General features: G+C 42.6%; 1 protein-coding gene across 1 annotated transcript in view; it reads right to left on the bottom strand.

Moving 5' to 3' along the window:
- The window catches only part of CIT (citron rho-interacting serine/threonine kinase), a 167,101-nt gene that overhangs the window by 28,727 nt on the left and 118,041 nt on the right, over positions 1-20,333 (bottom strand). Inside the window, 5 exon segments of the mRNA XM_057526212.1 lie at positions 610-714; positions 2,611-2,746; positions 5,619-5,812; positions 6,597-6,794; positions 12,929-12,982. Coding sequence (XP_057382195.1) covers positions 610-714; positions 2,611-2,746; positions 5,619-5,812; positions 6,597-6,794; positions 12,929-12,982 — 687 coding nt within the window.

Here is a 20,333-nt window from a genome sequence, read left to right on the forward strand (position 1 = left end):
GCTGTGTGCTCGACACGCCATTAAGCACCATTTGGGAGGACACAATGACAAAGAGGACCCCGGCCTTCGTGACACATTCTTTTAACGTGTTAAACACCTTTAAGAAAGTATCCGGGACTTCCCTGGTGGCGCAGTGGTTAAGAATCCGCCTGCCAAGGCAGGGGACACGGGTTCGAGCCCTGGTCCGAGAAGATCCCACATGCCGCGGAGCAACTAAGCCCGTGTGCCACAACTACTGAGCCTGCGCTCTAGAGCCCGCGAGCCACAACTACTGAAGCCAGTGCACCTAGAGCCCGTGCTCCACAACAAGAGAAGCCACCGCAATGAGAAGCCTGCACACCACAACGAACAGTCCCCGCTTGCCGCAACTAGAGAAAGCCCACACGCAGCAACAAATACCCAATGCGGCAATAAATGAATGAATGAATGAATGAATGATATAATGAAATAAAATTTTTAAAAAAGGAAGTATCTGGTGACCACCTTACTCTTCCTTGAAAATTTCCACTTTGAAATCTGAACGCCTTAATTTGGATCTGCCCACCTGAAGACAACAGATATTCACTTGAGAGTCCACCCGGCTCTATTTACCCGGCGTTTTACACTCACCTCTTCCAGAAGCCTTTGTTTGAGCTCTCGTTCCGTCTCCAGCTTCTGTTGTAAACTTCGGGCGTTCATTTCAAGCATGGCGTGTTTCTTCTCCAGGTCATTGAGCTGGACATTTGGAAAAAATTGGCCGTGATACCACATTTAGTAATGTTAGACGCTAACAACTTTTGCAAATATCCACAAACCTTCTCAGGTGAAGAATAATCAAGTTCTAAAGGTCGGAACATAAATACTGTTTTTTTAAAAGTATATCACAAATGTCCATGTCATAGATAAGCCTTACGTGTGTTATTCTATGAGGAGAGAATATTATTTCTAAGGGATGGGTCATGTGTAGAGCAGTGACAAGTTCTAGGAGGATGACTTCTCAAGAATTTATTTATCTGACATGCTTTGGCTGAATTAAATAATCACATTCTGAATGCTTACTATTCGCACAGGATAATATCAGGAGCTTTGGATGGAAGGACAGACAAGCTCTCTCAAGGATCTTACATCAAGTCGCAAAGGCAGAGCGGGGCGCCATAACTAGACACGCATACAAATAGTGACTGCTTTGTCAGGTGACGATTCTGATAAGAGGTACGGAGAAGAGAAATTCACCCTGGAAGACCAGTCGTCAAGAGGAGATGGGGTCAGAATGTCTAGAGTCTTAAAGGATGGGTAGGACTTTGCTATAGAGTACTTTAAGAACAGTCAGGTGAAAAAAATATCCTTCAAGCTAAACACAAAAGGGCTCATTTATCTCTAAATAATATATTTACTTTCCTCATGGTCAAATAATATATTTACTTTCCTTATGGTTAAAAAATGGTTAAAAAAAATAGTAAGCCAACACCAGGAGGGTTCCTGAGTAACAAGCTCTAGCCTTGAATCTGATCATTTTATTTCTATGAAATTCTGGTAAGAAAATAATCACGGATGTCCATAAAGATTTATGTTTGTCACAGTGTTATTTATGATGGCAAAAACAAAAAAATGGAAGAAGCTCAAATTTTCAACACAAGCGGAATCATTAAAATAGGTGCTTCTGTGTAATTGATGTTTCTAGAACTATATGTTCAAAAAAGATTCACTAACTCAGGAAAAGCACCTAGTTATGTGATGTTTAAAAAAATATGTAAAGCTGTTTATATAGTAAGAACCTAAATTTATAAATAAATATTTATATGTATATACAAATTCACCAAGGTAACAGTGATGACAGCTTACCAGTCATTTTTTTCCTTACTTTTCTGTGGTTTCTATATCTTCCACAATGACCCCAAATAATCACTTTTATAATCATGAAATTACAAAGTTACACAAAATTCAGAGGTTAGATTTCTACTTTATATTATGTGTGTGTGTGCTTGTGTGTGTGTGCAAAAGAGTGCATATGTATGAGGCTATGCGTATACATGAAATTCCTCGGACCTTTTGTCATCTATAATATTGAAGCACCTATTCGAAATCTCTTTTAAGACTATTAGATAAAAATCTCCAAACACTGGTATGTCACTTTGTAAATATAGAATACGGAGTGTTACGTGGACAGAACACATGTATTTCCAACGTGAAATACTGAGAACCTGCACCATCCTCAGATCCTATCGTGTCCCTGGACTTAGAACCCAGAGAGGCTGAGGCTTCCTGTCACTGCAGCAACGGAATGAGCAGGAGTCCTCAACACTCCCCACTCCCCAAGGATGTTCGACATTAGATCCAAGAAGGCTTCTAGAAATCAAATGCCAGAAAGCAAGAGTGTTGTGCACCCAGATCAAAATCTCGACCTCAGGGGCCCTGACGGGCAGATGTGAGGAAGTCACTGACCGACTCTGATACCCTGGTACCTGCCCCCCTCACCCACGCTACTGGCAACAGAGGGCGTCCCACAGGGAAGCATAATCGCGCGACTTTATGAAACATGCTGACCATTGATCGCATGTGACTGTGTGTCAAGCATACCTGCTAAAAGGAGGTGCACACATGTATCTAAAGGGCGGGAGGACAGGGGCTGACCTTGTCGGAGAGACTCTCGGCCTTCAGCTTCTGTTCCTTGAGAGCCTGCTGCAGGGCCAGAATCTCAGCCTTGTGCTCCTTCACTGCCAGCTCGACCACCTGGCGCGACTCGGTGATCCGCTGATCGGCCCTCGCCCTGCGGGGAAACACAGGCGCGTTCAGAAGCCCCACCATCGCCGCCCTGCAGAAAGGAAGCTGGTCCAGCTCGGGCCCTGCTAAGCAACCAAACAGACTGCGGGCTGGAGAGATGCCCAACCTGACACCTTGTTCTGAATTATGTCTTGTGTTCTGACCACGTTCACAGAGAAGATGTGACCCACTTTAGGCCCTGGGTAAAAATACTCTTCACAGGTAAAGTTCCTGTGAATATATATGCACTTGGAAAGGCTGAAGGCGATAAGGCATCTTTCCAAATGCAACTGGGCTGGAAGGACGTCACAAGACTGTCACACCCTCCTACGGGAGCGGGAAGGGAATGAGGGCCTGCTGAAGGAACACAGGGTGCAGAGGGCCACACGAGGCCCCATGTGAGCAAATGCTTCCTCTCCTTAAAGTACATGCAAGAGGTGAAGTGTTCTGGGTGCTCCTCGAGAAACTGAAACTTGAACCTGATGGATGTATCAATATCTGTAAATAAGGTGAAAGAATAGAAAAACTGGAAGCAAACTAGAAAAATCACTGCCCCTCCCCCTTTAGGTCTTACGCTCTGCTGCATCCACACCTGGGCTTGTACAGGCTGCTCCACTGGCAGCTCTCCTTCCCCACCCGACAAACCCAAACCTTACTCAGACTTCAAGGGTAAACTCAAAGGCCATGTCCACCATAGAACCTTTCCCAGTTTCCCTCTCAGAAGCAACCTCTCCTTGCTGTCCCCAAAGCGTAAATGTACTTCTCGCCTGGCACAGCCCACTCCCTATTTTAGGCGATAAATAGCTTGATGCATAGTTTATCTCCTCCACTAGACTCTTAGCCTCTTGAAGACAAGAATTAAGAATTATATTTTACTCATCTCGGGTCCCACATAATACCAAAATAGAGGGAGGAAAAAAACGGGGGTGGGTAGCCAAGATCTTTCACAATTGCCCCTGAAAGTATACATGAAATGTCTTCCCAAGCACAGCCTATAATTACACCTTCCACGTGTGATTGTGAATTTCTTGATACTATGGTCAGATTCCGTCCCCAAAACTGTCTCTGAAGGATTCTAGAAAGAGCTGGCATAAGAGCTGGACTGGCAGGTGGGAGAGAGGGGGTCTGTGTGAGGGCCGCCAGAACGTATGGTGAGGACGGGGGAGCCCAAGAGTTTGGAGGGAAACAGCAACAGGAGGTCTTCAACCAGCAGCCCCCTTACATCAGCAAGTACCCTGAATGGGAAGATGTCTAAAAAGGGAATATTTTTACCAGTTTCTCTTGAAACTTATAGGTCCTCTTTGTTTCCAGTCTTTTCTAGTTTGATTTAGCACAGATTATACATCCCAGACAGTGATGAGTCTACTTTATGATCAAGCAAATGTGGGAAATACTAAAATGAATCTGATAGTCCTACTAAATGATAAATATTTCCAGGTATAGTTTATCTTGCTTACAGAGTTCAGAGTGGACTTCCCTGGTGACGCAGTGGTTGGGATTCCACCTGCCAATGCAGGGGACACGGGTTCGAGCCCTGGTCCAGGAAGATCCCACATGCCACAGAGCAACTAAGCCCATGCACCACAACTACTGAGCCTGCGAGCCACAACTACTGAAGCCCGCGCGCCCTAGAGCCCATGCGCCGCAACTACTGAGCCCACGCACCGCAACTACTGAAGCCCACACGCTGCAACTACTGAAGCCCGCGCGTCTAGAGCCCGTGCTCCGCAACAAGAGAAGCCACCGCAGTGAGAAGACCGCGCACTGCAACGAAGAGTAGTCCCCACTCGCCGCAAATAGAGAAAGCCCACACGCAGCAATGAAGACCCAATGCAGCCAAAAAAAAAAGGAGTTCAGAGTACCGCAGGAAGGCAAGTTTCAGAGGAAGGTGATATTAGCGAGGTTATGGAGGAGGGATAGGATTCAGCTGGGCAGACATGAAGCCACGGGGCGAATACCAGCCCGTAGGTGTCTCTGCACAAACTAAGAAAGGCACGTGTTCTTTAAGACTGCTTACTTCCATCTGTTGGTAAACTGTCATAATATACTGATTTTGTTAGCACAAACACTGCCGCCGTGAGCTGTTAAACTGTCATCATAGATCTTCAAATCTATGACGTCTTTAGTGCAAAAAGCATCCCCAGCAGCATGCAGTACACAACCCTCACACCTGTGACCCCGGCAGGAAGGGAATTCTATGCTGGGAGGACTGTGGGAACGCAGAGAAAAGATACTACCTGAACTTATTTCCTACCAAGAAATGGAAAAAACAAAACCTGTTCTTATAGAGCAGTTGTTCTCAAACTGGGGGTGATTTTGCCCCCCAGGGGACACTGGGCAATGTCTGGAGATGTTCTGGGCTGTCACGACTTGAGGAGGGAGCAGCTACTAGGGTTTAGCGGGGCAAGCCCAGGGGTCCTGCTCACCATCCTGCAGTGCACAGAAGAGCGCCCACCACAAAGGATCATCCTGCCCGAACTGTCAATAATGCCAAGGGTGGTGTAGAAGGCAGACTTGCGTCACAAATGACCAGGATCGAAACAGTGATGGTCTTGCTACATGGTCACAATGATTAGAAACCCGAGAAAAGAGTTTCTACAAAGAAAGCACTGAGATATTCTCCCTGCTGACTCCCAGGGCCCTGCATGGGGTACGTGGTCACCATCTACTGCCAAATGGCACTGTCTGTATTTACAACGAGGATGACGGACCCATTCTGGTTGGCACAAGAGTTTCCAGTTTTAACACTGAAAGTCTTATGTTCCAGGACACCGCTCAGTCCTGGCCAAGCTGGGACAATCGGTTACCCTGCTGGTAGCTCCGAGGTGGACCCTGCTGCCGTCACCTGCCACTGGCTTGCTACCGACAGCAAGTCCCACCTGCTCTGCTTCTCGGTGTCCAGCATCCTCTGTAACTCCCGAACCCGACACTCAAACTGGGACTTCTCGTCACCAAGGACGCTCCTCCAGGCCTCCCACTGCCGCTCTTTTTCCAGCAGCTCGTCGTTCAGGGCCTCCAGGTCCATGACCTGCTCCTCCAGCATTGTGCAGGTGGTCTTCAGAGCCTCCATCGTCTGCAAATCAGTATCACTGAGTTGTGCTTTGTATCAAAGGAGGACTTCCCAGATGTTACTTTTGTCGGATCAGTTTCAGAAAAGCACGAGTTTCTAACTACGGTCTGAAAGACACTATCTTTTTCTCCTACAGAATGAGGGGACCAGACAAGAATGGATGAAGGGCCATTTCTGCCGCCATCTTATAGAAAGAACCAGGAGGAAGACCCGGGAAAAGAGACCACACTTAACAATAAAGTGGCTTGGGAATTCCCCGGCGGTCCAGTGGTTAGGACTCTGAGCTCTCACTGCCAAGGGCCAGGGTTCAATCCCCGGTAGGGGAAATAAGATCTCATAGGCCACGCGGCACAGCCAAAAAAAATTTTTTTTAAATAAATACATAAAAATAAAGTGGCTCACAGAAACATTCTATTCTATTTTTAATGGTTTTAAATCAAAATCAAGAACAACCACACACAGGACTTCCCTGGCAGTCCAGTGGTTAAGATTCTGCACTTCCACTGCAGGGGGCACGGGTTCCATAGGGATGGGGAACTAAGATCTTGCATGCTGTGCGGAGCGGCCAAAGAACAAAAAAACCCCAAAAAACCAACTACACACTTCTAAAAGCCATTTTTAAAACCCACAAGCCTTCAAAACACAGACATGATTGTAAAAAAGAGCCCTTTTACTGGACAGGCTCAGTCTGAGAACCCTTAGGAGAGATGCAACTGGCACCTGCTCTACAGTCTAAAGGGGTTCCAAGTCTCCCGGGGAAGTCTCTGACGTTGTTTACAGTCCTTACTTGCTTCTGGCTGGTGAGCTGCATCTCCCTCTCTGTGATCTCGCGGCGGAGATGGTCTACCTCACTTCGCAGCTGTACGATCTCGTCGCTGGCGCCAGAGGCCTCATCAAGTTGTTTGGACAAGTAGAAATTTTGGTTGTTGAGCTCAGCGTTGTCCTCCGTCAGCTGGTTTAGCTGCTCCTCCAGGTCTGTGATTACCTAAGAGGAAAGGAATCCGGTTACGCAGCAAGCAAGTTGATCTGAAACGAGAAATTGCTTCTAGAGCCATCAGCGCTCGAACCTACGTGATAATGACGATCAGTGTGCAGCTCACGTTTGCCCATCCAACCGTTGAGAGCCAAACTCAATCTCCCACACCCGCCCCCTTAGCGCCCAAACACACATATGCTGTGGGAGAACAAGAAATGTCTCGGATTCTTTTCTGACTCAGGATTCATCGGGAAAATATGGTAAAAACAAATCAATCAAAAGTGCCTGCCATATGGAAGGGGCAACTTTAAATGAGATCAAGTTCACGGACGATAATAGAATATGGAAGATGCAAACTGAGGAAAGAGGAATAGTAGAGAGACTGGTATCACAATCTGCTAATTAAGCCAAAACGCCCAGGACACCATCTATAGGACATTAATATCCTGGGAAACAGTCTTAGAAAGCAAAATAAAGTTCTTATCACGGAAGACTGAGTGAAGGACACTAAGAGTTATTTTAATAATATTTTAGGTAATAAATTTAAGTTCACGCAACAAAAGAAAAATAAAATTTAAGAGACTCTCAGAATAATCCTGAAAATATAATACTGTATGACAGCATCACTTTAAATGGTTCTTATTATGCAGCTGGCTATCAGAAAGTGGGAAGGCATGTATATGAAATTGTCATTTTACTGAGAGAGATTTAATCTGGTTTTACTAAATGATTTCCCTGCTCAATGGCGGAATGATTTCAATTTCAGTGCATTTATCTTTCCTGTTCTCTTTGCTGAGGTTTAGTACCAGCACTTGCAAAGAGCTTTTATATATAATACTTTAGAAGTTTAAGGGCAATTTTCTAATAATAGCTGGAATGAGGCGCACTGGTGGTAAATTAAATTTTATGTAACAAAAAGGAGTAAATTAAAAGGAAATGCCTCCGAGCCTATGGTTGTTAATTGTTTCACATTTTCAAACCTGGAGTAGACTTAGTTTCTGAAATGTTGCCACTGTTTCCATGACTAACTCCCTATTTAACCTACTTCGACTATCGATTAAAAAAAAAATCTTCCCAGGCACATAGAACTAAAGAACATCAATTAAGTAGATTTGTTCAATGTGGCCACAGCTTTTCATTTTGTTAACTGTGCTGATGAGCTTTTAATGCAGTAAGTGGTCTAGTAATTTGTATTTTAATATCAAAAGCCATGTTAATTCCTACTGTACCGGTTTGTGTAACACTATCAGCTACAAGAGGGGGAATAAAGGTTATCTGGTCCGGTTCTTGGCTAAACCTCCTTCTTTATCAGGGTTTAAAAAAAAAAAAAGGAAAAAAACTGCAAGTCTGTCACTCCTAGCAGGCACTTCTGCCTCACAGGGAACCCTGTATCACCCTTTGTGTGACGTGGTTAAATCTCCCGAAAGCAGCAACAATGAATAAACGATGCAGTAAACCCATTCCTTAAGATGGTCTTCCTCCTAGACTGCAAATGTCTCCACTGTGCTTCCTTCTACCTCTGCCCCCAAAGGAAAACAACAAGACTGATGAGGCAAACTGGCCTGGAAGCTGCGCTGTAAAATGGATTCTGGAAGCCCCAAATAAGCCACCTTGAACTTGGCTGGGTTGGTTTCTCGACCTGACATGGAGGTAAATACTATATTGACTACCTCCTCTGTTGCTCTGGTTTTAATGTTTTGGCTTTTTCTTGCGTGCTATTCTACTTTAACGCATCATGTGAAACACATGGGATAAAAATTAGTGAACAAGATGTTGAGGCATCAATGGCGCCCCATGGGGAGCAAAGAGACTACAGAAGATCTACCCACATAAGAATATATATGCTGCCAAAATAATTTACTTGTCATTCAAAGACATATTTAAGCCTTTGGGTACCTACTCCCTTTCTTTGACTCATGAAAAACAAATGCAATTTATAATAAGCCCATTTCTGCCACTTCTTCTCCTCCTCCCCAAATTAGATTATAAAGTGCTAAAGAAGAAACACTTCAAAAAAGTCAGGGAGGTGCCAAGATTACTACTCTCATTTCGATTGACATGGGCCCACTGGAGTAGGAAGAGTCCTTCTATTTCCTTGTCGTCATCCTGTTTTCAAGGGGTCTCTGACTTCTGTTTACACTTTGTGATGACTGGCTCTGTATCTTGTCATCACCTCTATGTTGCCTGTTTGACAAGAGGAGGATTAGGTGCTTGCACAAAGCATCCGAGGCCTCATGAAAGCATGTTAGCGCATTCGGACGTTTCGTATGTTCTTCCTGCCCAAAAGCCGTAACACGTTGAGCTTGTGGCTCTGCTGGAGTTGCCAGAGTGTTAGACACACACAGATACTGGGCAGACCTGAGACACAGGCAGTAAATTAATGACCCCCGTGGTTAAAAAAAAAAAAAAAAGAAAGGATAATAATGGGCTATCTGTGATTTTGAACCAGGTTATAAGCAAAGAGAATTCTTAGGTCTACTTTGTGGGTATATTCTCTCCACACCAAGGGCAAATGATCTGTTTCCTGTATTATGAGTCTCTTAAGCTTTCAACCCCAAGGATAGAAGGCAGGAAAGATAAACTGCAAGGCTGATTCCATCTTAGTGGTAAAAAAGAAGATGAGGGAGATAGCTTCATAATGCAAGGGCCAGCAGAGCTTTCTTCTATGCTGTTTTTACAGATAAGAGATCTTGGTACAATTCTAACAGAAAACAGGGATACAAAAAAATTATCTACTCTGTGTCCAAAAAAAATTTTTTTAAAGATCTCTATTTGGGGTTATCTGTTGCTTTTTAATTAAGCACACCTCGTGGTTCTGAGATACATATGTTACCTCTTACACCTGACTGGGCAACCGACAGAGGGAACGTTACCTGGTAAATGTCCAAGAGCATGTTGGGGGTGAAGACACCAGCCAGACAATGAGTATCAGGCTGAAAAGACACAGGGCTGACATCCTATTTTAATGCCTCATTCCTTCTTGAAGGCAGCTATTTGCATATTATTTATTTTTAATCTTATAGCTGGCAGATTGATTCATAATTAAAACCGTGTCATATGTTGGCCCACCAACTCCTCTCCAAAACAGACTTAGGTAGGGTTTTAGGTGCCAGATTGAATCAAATCCTTTTTTTTAATTTCTTCAAAATATAGAAATGGCCTGAGCTCGAAAATCTTACTGCTCATGAGCTTTTTAAAAGCTGCTAACTGGGAGCTCCAATTGATTGAGCTTTTATAGGAGTTCCCACCGGTGACAAAGATGACATTGCCCAGCGGCGACAATCCTGGACAGCACCAACGAGAAAGGAACATCTAGCGCGCTCTCCTAAAGTGTCTATAAAGCAGCCTTTGAACTTGCGAAAGTATAACTGAGATCTACCATTGCTGCCAAGTGTTGTTCTAAAGTGGTGGTTTTCAGACTTTTTTAAGGAGCGGGACCGTTTTCTACACAAGATTCTGTGGTAAATCCAATATAATAAAATGATAATAGCAACCAACACTGATTAGCGCATTCCGTGGGCCAGGCCCTGTACAAACACCGATGCACCATCTCATTCTTGCAGGAACCCCCATGAGGTAGGTATTATTACCAAGTTTCAGATTCTATGACTCAGTGTTTCCTAGGTTTTACTGTCTCTGAAATCTGAATGTATATTGCAACTAAGCAGCTGTCTCTCTTCCCTCACCCAGCCCCGCGAAGAGCAGTAATTAAGTGAATCATGCATCGTACAATCAACGGTGTATTGGAATTGAGGACATACAATGTCATCCCATTTCACGGACAAAGAAGTGGAGCCTCAGGAGCGTAACATCACATAGGTTACCAAGAGACCAATTTAGAATCTGAACCAGTCCATCTGACTCCAGAGCCTGTGGTCTGGACCCCCAAGCTACCCAGCTGCCCTAGCTGAAATGTGGGTGGGGATCACTTTCTTGGGTTCCCCCTCCCACTGGGAGAGGCCCCCAAAGGCTTCTCCACAGAATGCCAGGGGTAAGTAAAGAAAGGATTAGAAGTCACTGTGCCAGAAAAAGCAAATGTGAGGGATAAAGAGAGTACAAAAGTTACATAAGAAAGTAACCAAATTTGTTCTACATATTGGTATATTCTATTAAAACTACACTTGCGATTTTAAAAAATGGGGAGAAGGGAGGATTACAAAGGCACACAAGGAAGCTCTTGAGGGTGATGGCTGTGTTTATTATTTTGATTGTTTTGCTGGTTTCACAAATATACACACATTTCAAAACTCATCAGGTTATTGTACTCCGATTATCCCTTAAGCTGTAAAAAAAAAAAAGACCAAAAAAGGAAAAAAGAAAACTCCAGATGAATGGAACAGGATTACTGATGTACACATTTAAAATGCATCCAAGTTTATTTTAGGAATAAATAGTAATGTTAAAAAAAAAAAGTCACAGTCCTAAAATGATCTATATTTTATTCAGTGATCATTATGCGCATGTATGTAATATAAGCAAATAACTCTTGTGTAAAATAAGAAACCAAGAAAATAAGAAACTAAAAAAGTAAGGCAAGGGAGTACAGGAACAGAATGCATCAATTCCTCAAGGAAGGGAAGAAATCAACAGATAATGCTAAGGCAGGCTCACCCTAGATCCAGCCACTGGCAACAGGAAATAGACCTAAATTCCATCTGCCAGGTACCTACTAGAGTGAAACAGAGGCACGTCCCATGACCTAGCTATTCCACTCTTGGGTATATGCTCATCAGAAACAAGGCCTTAAAGCCGTCAAAGGATCTGTACAAGAATGTTCCTAATAGCTTTATTCCTACCAGAAACAACCCAAACATCCATCAACAGGAGAATGGATAAACAAACTTCAGTTCTATACACACACTAGAAACACGACACCGTAATTAAAAAATAACAAAATCTTGATGGATGCAACAACATGGATGAACCTCAGAGACAATTTAAGTAACAAAAAAAGCTAAACCCAAAAGACCACATCTTCTATGATTCCATTTATATGAAGTTCAAGAACAAGCAAAACTAAGGTATGGTATCAGAGGTCAGAATACTGGTTACCCTTAGGGCAAAGGATGCTGATGGGAAGAGGACAGGAAGGAACCTTCTGGGAGCTGAAAAGTTATGTATCTTGATCTTTGTTGTGGTTACACAAGTTGTCTACACACATACAAATCCATCGAGCTATATGCTTAATATTAGTTGCACTTCATGTACTTTATTGTGTGCATTTTATACCTAAATGAGGCAGGGGGCAAGAGGGGGGAGCATATGCCAGGACTTAATGTCCCATTTATAGTAGGTAAGGAGGAAAGAAGGAGTTCATTACAAGGAAAGAAAATATGCCTATAAGAGGTGGAGGGGTGTTTCTGGAAATTTACAGATGCAAACAATACAAATGGAGACAAGCTGACTGAGAACTGACTAAGGAGGTAACAGAGCGATGAAAGGACCAAAGAAAGGAGGTAGAACCATGAATAAGGACAACATCCCTCCCTTCTGAAAGGGGCCTATTTTAGTCCCTCTCTCTGATCAAAAATAGACTCTGAGTTTCCACTGATCCTACCCTATTATATAACCTATGAATGATGCTTATCTGCTCCTGGAATTGATTTCTCTCAATAGAAATAACGACTCCCAAAGAGCCTTAGATTATGAATTTGCATGTTAGGAAGCCAGATTTTGCCTGTTGGGAAGTTAACACTTCTAGATTCCCCAGGAGAAGAACTTGTTGGTCTTCCCTCTCTGTAGAGGCAGCAGGGTAGAGAAGCCTGACATGTCTAACTGCCCCTTACCATCTGGGGCCAGTCTCAGACAGAACCTTCTAGATTGGAGAAGGAAGGGGAGCTGCAATGGGACTTTTGTTGCAGCTACTGAGATCTATTAGTGGTTCTGCAGTGAGAATTATTTTGACCATTCCAACAAGCCATCCCCAAACACAAAGAATGGTTTAATTTTTTTTTAAACTGGCAGGAACACAAAACACTGAAGTTATCTGAGGCTCAGAAACTTCCAAATCAGTTTGACCTCATTAACTGCTTCAAGCTGAAAGTTTATATCAAAAATTAGTCACTGATATTAGAATGAGATGTCCCCCTTTCCTTCTCAGTTTTAGTTTCATGTTATTCTCATCATCTTTGGTTAATACTCACAGTACAGCTGTTACGAAGGGCATCAAATTTGCGCTGGATTTCATCTCTATGTGCCTAAAAGGTAAGAAGTTGATTATAAATTTTTCATAGGGTGGAATACAATTCTATGTGCTATGGGTCAAATAAAGAAAATCACAATTTATCTAAAAAAGCCAAGAACGCTGTTGCAGCTGCCCCAGCACCTTTTTTTCAAAGAATTAATCAAGTCATACCCAACAGGAGAAGCAAAGTTACAGGAATACACAATGCCTATTAATAACAATTAACTATTTAGACCACACATCACACCCTGTACAAATATATATTTAACATTCAGATTAAAACTAGGGACTAGTGGAAGAAAGGAAAAAAACATAGGATGAAGTTTTACTCTCCTTTATTTGTCTTCCTCCCCATTCTTAATCTTTTCCTCTTCCCTCCAATTGGCTGCCCACCACTGCCCCCCACCCCCGCCCCCAAGCCTTCTCCCAAGAAAGACACAAACACACATATACAGGACAATAGCCAGGACAAAGCAGGGACTTTTTAAAAAATTAAATCCAAAGCTGCTGAGATTCAGAAACCCTACGTAGAACTTGAAGTAAATATAAAGGTTTTCACCAAGGCAGAGGCGCTCTAAACCAGTAGCATTCATTCAGCTGACAAGGATATTTTGAGTACATACTAAATGGCAGACACTATGGCAAGATACAGCATATCTGGCCTCACCTTCATTCTGGTGCGGACAGGTAGAAAATAAACAAGGGCAGGATTACAAACAGTGACAAGTGTTATGAAGGAAACGAACGGGGTCTAGGGAAAAAGAATAAGGGGGGAGAAAAAGAACTCACTTAGATGGGGCAATCAAGGAGGGCTTCTCTGAAGAGCTGACATTGAAACTGAAATCTGCAGGATGATGAGGAGCCAGCCATGCAAAGAACAGAAAAGAGCAGAGAGAACAGCATCTGCAAAAACCCTGAGGCAAGAAAGGGTTTGGTGCATTTGGGGAACAAAAAAGGACCTGAGTGGCTAGAGCAGTTTTTTACACTTCAAGCTGTGCCTCAAGAGCGAAGATGTCAAGTCAGATTTTTTTTTGGTTTGTTTTATCCAATGAAATGGAATAAACAGGATAGATTAGAAAACATCAGAATGTACCTTGGAGAGTAAAGGTAAGCACCACTGTTGGAAACTTGTTTCAGATACCATAAGTCATCAAGTTTAAGTTGCTATCAATTGTAAGATTTACCACAATTTTATGTAACATTAAGAAAAAGAAGTACTGGGCTTCCCTGGTGGCGCAGTGGTTGAGAATCTGCCTGCTAATGCAGGGGACACGGGTTCGAGCCCTGGCCTGGGAAGATCCCACATGCCGCAGAGCGGCTGGGCCCGTGAGCCACAACTGCTGAGCCTGCGCGTCTGGAGCCTGTGCTCCGCAACGAGAGAGGCCCGCGCATCGCGATGAAGAGTGGCCCCCGCTTGCCACAACTGGAGAAAGCCCTCGCACAGAAACGAAGACCCAACACAGCCAAAATCAATCAATCAATCAATCAATCAAACATACGCATCTGATTCAAGATCCTCATTAAAAAAAAAAAAAAAAAAAAAAGAAAAAGAAGTACTGCCAATGAAACTATGACATGTTTATGTCCTTATGACTACAGAATCATATACAGGCTATAAGATGCATCCTGATTATCTACCTTAAAACTCACTGAAACTCAGTATATAGGCTCCCGTGTATGAGACACAAGGTAAAATGTATTCTTCTGTGGCCAAAGAGCAAGAGAGGGAAAATGTGGCCCAAGCTGATGGTAGAGAGGCAGGCCCAGACCAAGAATCTTGAAGGCCAAGAAAAGAGTTTGGATTTCATTCAAAATGCAATTAATTGGAGGCCAACAGAGGTTTTAAAATGCAGAGTGACATGGCCTGGTTGTCGTTTTGTGGATGCTGCAGGAAGAACAGATCAAAACAGGACAAATGTAGAAGGAAGTTCAAAAACCACTGAGGCGGTTGCTGCTGCCATTAAAGGAAGAGAGGAGGGTGGCTTGGAGCTGGACATGGCAAAAGATGCAGAGAAGTGGATGGAGGTGAGATCTTTTTTGGAAGCACAGGAAATAAGACTTGCTGATGGACATGCGGGCCAAGGGTTCCTTAACAGACTTGATTTGGAAGACAAGGTAGATTATGGTACCATTTGCTTAGCTATGAGAGCCCAAAGAAGAATCCAGTTTGAGGCAGAGGAAAAAGTGGCCCTTTGCTTTAAAAAAAAGTAAAAAATATTCATCTCTATCAGAGATTAATAAGTAATAAATGCTGGAGAGTGTGTGGAGAAAATGGAACCCTCCTACACTGTTGGTGGGAACGTAAATTGGTGCAGCCACTATGGAGAACAGTACGGAGGTTCCTTAAAAAAATAAAAATAGGGCTTCCCTGGTGGCGCAGTGGTTGAGAATCTGCCTGCTGATGCAGGGGACACGGGTTCGAGCCCTGGTCTGGGAAGATCCCACATGCCACGGAGCAGCTGGGCCCGTGAGCCACAATTGCTGAGCCTGCGCGTCTGGAGCATGTGCCCCGCGACGGGAGGGGCCGCGATAGAGAAAGGCCCGCGCACCGCGATGAAGAGCGGTCCCCGCACCGCGATGAAGAGTGGCCCCCGCTTGCCGCAACTGGAGAAAGCCCTCGCACGAACCGAAGACCCAACACAGCCCAAAAAAATAAATAAATAAATAAATAAATAAATAAGAAAATCCTTTAAAAAAAATAAAAAAAATAAAAAATAAAAATAAAAATAGAGCTACCATATGATCTAGCAATCCCACTCCTGGGCATATATCCAGAGAAAACTCTCAATTCAAAATGATACATGCACCCCAATGTTCATTGCAGCACTATTTACAATAGCCAAGACATGGAAACAACCTAAATGTCCATCAACAGATGAATGGATAAAGAAGATGTGGTATATACACAATGGAATACTACTCAGCCATAAAAAAAGAATGAAATAATGCCTTTTGCAGCCACATGGATGGACCTAGAGATTATCATACTAAGTGAAGTAAGTCAGACAGGGAAAGACAAATATCCTATGATATCACTTATATGTGGAATCTACAATATGAGACAAAGGAACTTATTTAGAAAACAGAAACAGACTCACAGACATAGAAAACAAACTTATGGTTACCAAAGGGGAAAGGGCAGGGATAAATTAGGAGTTTGGGATTAGCAGATACAAACTACTACATACAAAATAGATAAACAACAAGGTCCTACTGTATAGCACAGGGGACTATATTCAATATCTTCTAATAAACCAAAATGGAAAAGAATATTTTAAAAAATGTAGCTGAATCACTTTGCTGTACACCAGAAACACAATACTGTAAATCAACTATACTTCAATTTTTTTAAAAAAAGAAAAAGGTCTATAAGAGAAGTAAGTCAAAAAATTCAGCACCTAGCCTGTCAATGCAGGGGACACGGGTTCGAGCCCTGGTCCGGGAAGATCCCACATGCCATGGAGCAGCTAAGCCCGTGTGCCACAACTACTGAGCCTGCGCTCTAGAGCCCGCGAGCCACAACTACTGAGCCCGAGTGCCACAACTACTGAGCCTGAGTGCCACAACTGCTGAAGCCGTGTGCCTAGAGCCCGTGCTCTGCAACAAGAAGCCACTGCAGTGAGAAGCCCGTGCACCGCAACGAAGAGTAGCCCCCACTTGCCGCAACTAGATAAAGTCCACATGCAGCAACAAAGACCCAACACAGCCAAAAACAAATACATACATACATAAATAAATAAATTTATTTAAAAAAAAATTCAGCACCTAATTTAGCTGTGATGTATTCTCTAAATATGTCTATTTTGCCATAGATTTATATTTTAAGTTTATAACAGCAGATTAGCCACTGCAGAAAAAAAGATTAGTGAACTTGAAGACATAGCAACAGAAACTATCCAAAATGAAATACACAAAGAAAAAAAAAAAAAAGACTTAAAAAATGAACAGAGCATCAGTGAGCTGTGAGACAACTCCAAGGAGCCTGATACACATGTACTCAAAGTCCCTGAAGGAGTGCAGGAGTGAGACAGAAAAAAATATTTGAAGAAATAATGGCCACAAATTTTCCAAAGTCAATGAAAAACTAAATCCATAGATGCAAAACGTTAAACGAGCCCTAACCACAGGAAACATGAAGGAAATTAAGCTAAATCACATCATAATCAAACTGCTTAAAACCAGTAATAAAGGTAAAGAGCTTAAAACCAGCCAGAGAAAAAAGACAAGTTATTTATAGAGAAACAAAGAGAAGAAAGATTTCTCCCAGTGAGGTTGGAGGGGTTTTGGAGGGGAGTAAGCTAGAAGACAGGGGAGCAACATCTTTAACGTACTGAAAGGAAAACAAAAACAAAAATCTGTCAACCTAGAATTCCATACCCAGCAAAAATATCTTTCAAAAATGAAGGCGAAAGAAAGACCGTTCCAGACACATAAAAGCTGAAAGAATTTGCCACCCACACACCTGTACTATAAGAAATGTTAAAGGAAGTCTTTCAGGCAGAAGATGACAACCAGAGATTTAAATCTACACAAAAGAATGAAGAGGACTGGAAAAATGGTAAAACAAAACAAAAATCTGTAATTGCACAGATGGACTTACAGATTCATAAATTAAGAGTTATCACTTAGAATCAACTCAAATAATTAGCCCCGATTTTCATGAACTAATTTAATAGATTATAATTTTTTCCCCAAAACTGCTTTTTGCCTAATAATGATATGAGAGATTTATTAATTTAATGGGGCACGAATACTATTTATCTAAATTAGGAACGTGGCTATTTGTACCACTGATGAATCTCATCTGTGAGTATCCTAGAGGAAGAATCTTTAGGTCAGTAAACTCTAGAGCTGGAATGAACAACTTTTTTCTTGTAAGGATCAGATAGTAAATATTTTTGGCTTTGAAGGCCACTCAGTCTCTGTCACCACTACTCAACTCTGCCCTCACAGCACAAAAGCACCCACAGACAATATGCACACAAATGGGTGTGACTGTGTGTCAATAAAACTTTATTTACAGGAAGCAGACTAAATTTGGCCCACTGGCTATAGCTTGCCAACCTCCACTCTAAATGACTATTTGGTGTGAAATTACTCAGACAGAAACAGGAAGCTGAAGGTGGAGTTAACTTCTTCAAAGCCTAAGCAATGATTATAAAAAAGCTTTCTGGCCTAGACTGAGGGATAGAAGACCTGTTCCACTTTATGACTAACAGCAAAGTTTCCAAATAACACCACACCAGTAGAAACTTGCCTAACTGCCCCACAGTAGTCTGAAATTTCAATCACTAATATTTCTATTATAATTTACCATCATGAGGCCTTTGGATCACTCTGACACATCAAATAACAATCCTCTTTGAGGGTATAATGTAAGGAACTACCATCATTATGGCTTTTATTATTGACTGAAATATAAACACAAAATGTAGTTGTGACTGTTGTGACTGCTGGAAGTACTGTAACAATCATTGAACTGATGTGAGCTTTAAAATGGCAAGAAACATGTTTTATGTTCCTTTGAAATAAGTTGTAAAACAAATGCACAAAAAGCAAAAGGTCACATTATATATAAAGGTAATAAAATATGTAAGACAAGCTTTGGATTCTTTCAATGTAATATCTGAGTGTTAATTAGGTGTTAGAAGCTACAGGGAATAAATATTTACCCTCTTAAAAATTACTGAGGACCCCAAAGGGCTTTTGTTTATGTGAGTTATATCCATCTCTATTAACCACATTAGAAGTTAAAGCAGATTTTTTCAAATATTTATTTATTATTTCTTTTAAAATAAAAGTATTGCTTTTGCACCATCGGTGCAAATGTTAACACAATGAAAAACGCCACGTGACAGCTTAGTATTATTATGAAAATAACCTGAACTTGGGGACCCCCCCCCAACTTGAGAACCACTGACCTAGGGGTTGGGTGGCAAGAGGCAGAATGGACAGGCTGCATCCTGGAAACCAGAGAGGCACTCACTCTGGGGAGTACTTAGGTCTTCTTTAATTTTAAGGAAAGTTACAAGAGGAATGAAGAAAAGAGAATTATTATGCAACCTTGATGAGAGAAAATGCCTGTAGAACTGTGAAAAGGAAACATGCGTTTAGATGTCTGACTGCCTTCTGGGATCCATGGTCAGGATCCTAGAACACAGGTTTCCACGCATCCACCCCTTTCCCTGGGAAGGCTGGCACCAAGCAACACTGTCACCTTAGGTGACCCAATTTCACATCTTGCCTATCATGCCGATGGGTTACTAATTCAATACAACAATTGATAGTTATGTAAAAGAGAAAAAGAGAGCGTGCATTGACTAATGATTTTAACGAATCAAAGAGGATGACTCTGGGATCCCACCATCACGCTCTGCTGGGAGGATCCCTTTCTCGAGTGTCTCTAGCTTTTGACTTAATTATTCAGCATTAGTCATTTAACAAAATCAGTAAAAGAACGTGAGGGCAGGGACATGAAACGTGTTCGTGGGGCCATGCTGGTGGGCGCCAAGCCCACACGGTTCCTCTACCCCGCGGCCCCATTCAGAGCAACGCTCCCATCACGTCGCATGTCTGCATGCAATGAAGTGTGCATGCTCAAATTCTCTTCCACAGAAGAAGGCATTACATGGAGCCTTTTTTTTTTTTTTTAAGATTTTTTGATGTGGACCATTTTTAAAGTCTTTATTGAATCTGTTACAATATTGCTTCTGTTTTATGTTTTGGTTTTTTGGCCACAAGGCATGCGGGATCTTAGCTCCCCGACCAGAGATTGAACCTACACCCTCTGCGCCGGAAGGCGAAGTCTTAACCACTGGACCGCCAGGGAAGTCTCTACATGGAGTCATAAATTTCAATTCCAGGTGGAAAATTCTCTCTTCCACCAATAAGCACTGAAGCATCTTAAAAGCATGGCTTTTTGTTTAAATCTGACTCTCTTGTTGCTGTCCACCTTGACTCAGTCTCAGCTTTTAATGGCCAGTGAATTTCAATGCAAATGCAATTGACAGGGTGGGTAAAGGGAGAGTGGGAAAAAAGAAAGCCTGAGGAAGACCAACAATGGCGACTGGCGGCCCCTGCCACACTTCTTCAATGGAGAGCTTCCATTTAACTGTGCTCCATCTATTTTTGGCCCAGGGGCAGAAGCCAAACAGGGTAACTGCTCCCATCCCAGGTGAGGAGGTGGCCACCTCTTAGAATTAAAGCAATAATAGTCCATTTGACTATTTGCTTTTCTTGATAAAACAGCCTGCTATGAAGCAAACAAGCCTCCTAGGAGATCATTTTAGATCCAGCTGATTGAATTTGATTGATGCTTACGCTGGGTCTGAACTTGGACCAGAACAATGAGAGAGGGAGAGTCA

The sequence above is a fragment of the Balaenoptera acutorostrata genome, chromosome 13 (genome assembly GCF_949987535.1).
Source record: "Balaenoptera acutorostrata chromosome 13, mBalAcu1.1, whole genome shotgun sequence".
In the NCBI taxonomy this organism is placed as follows: Eukaryota; Metazoa; Chordata; class Mammalia; order Artiodactyla; family Balaenopteridae; genus Balaenoptera; species Balaenoptera acutorostrata.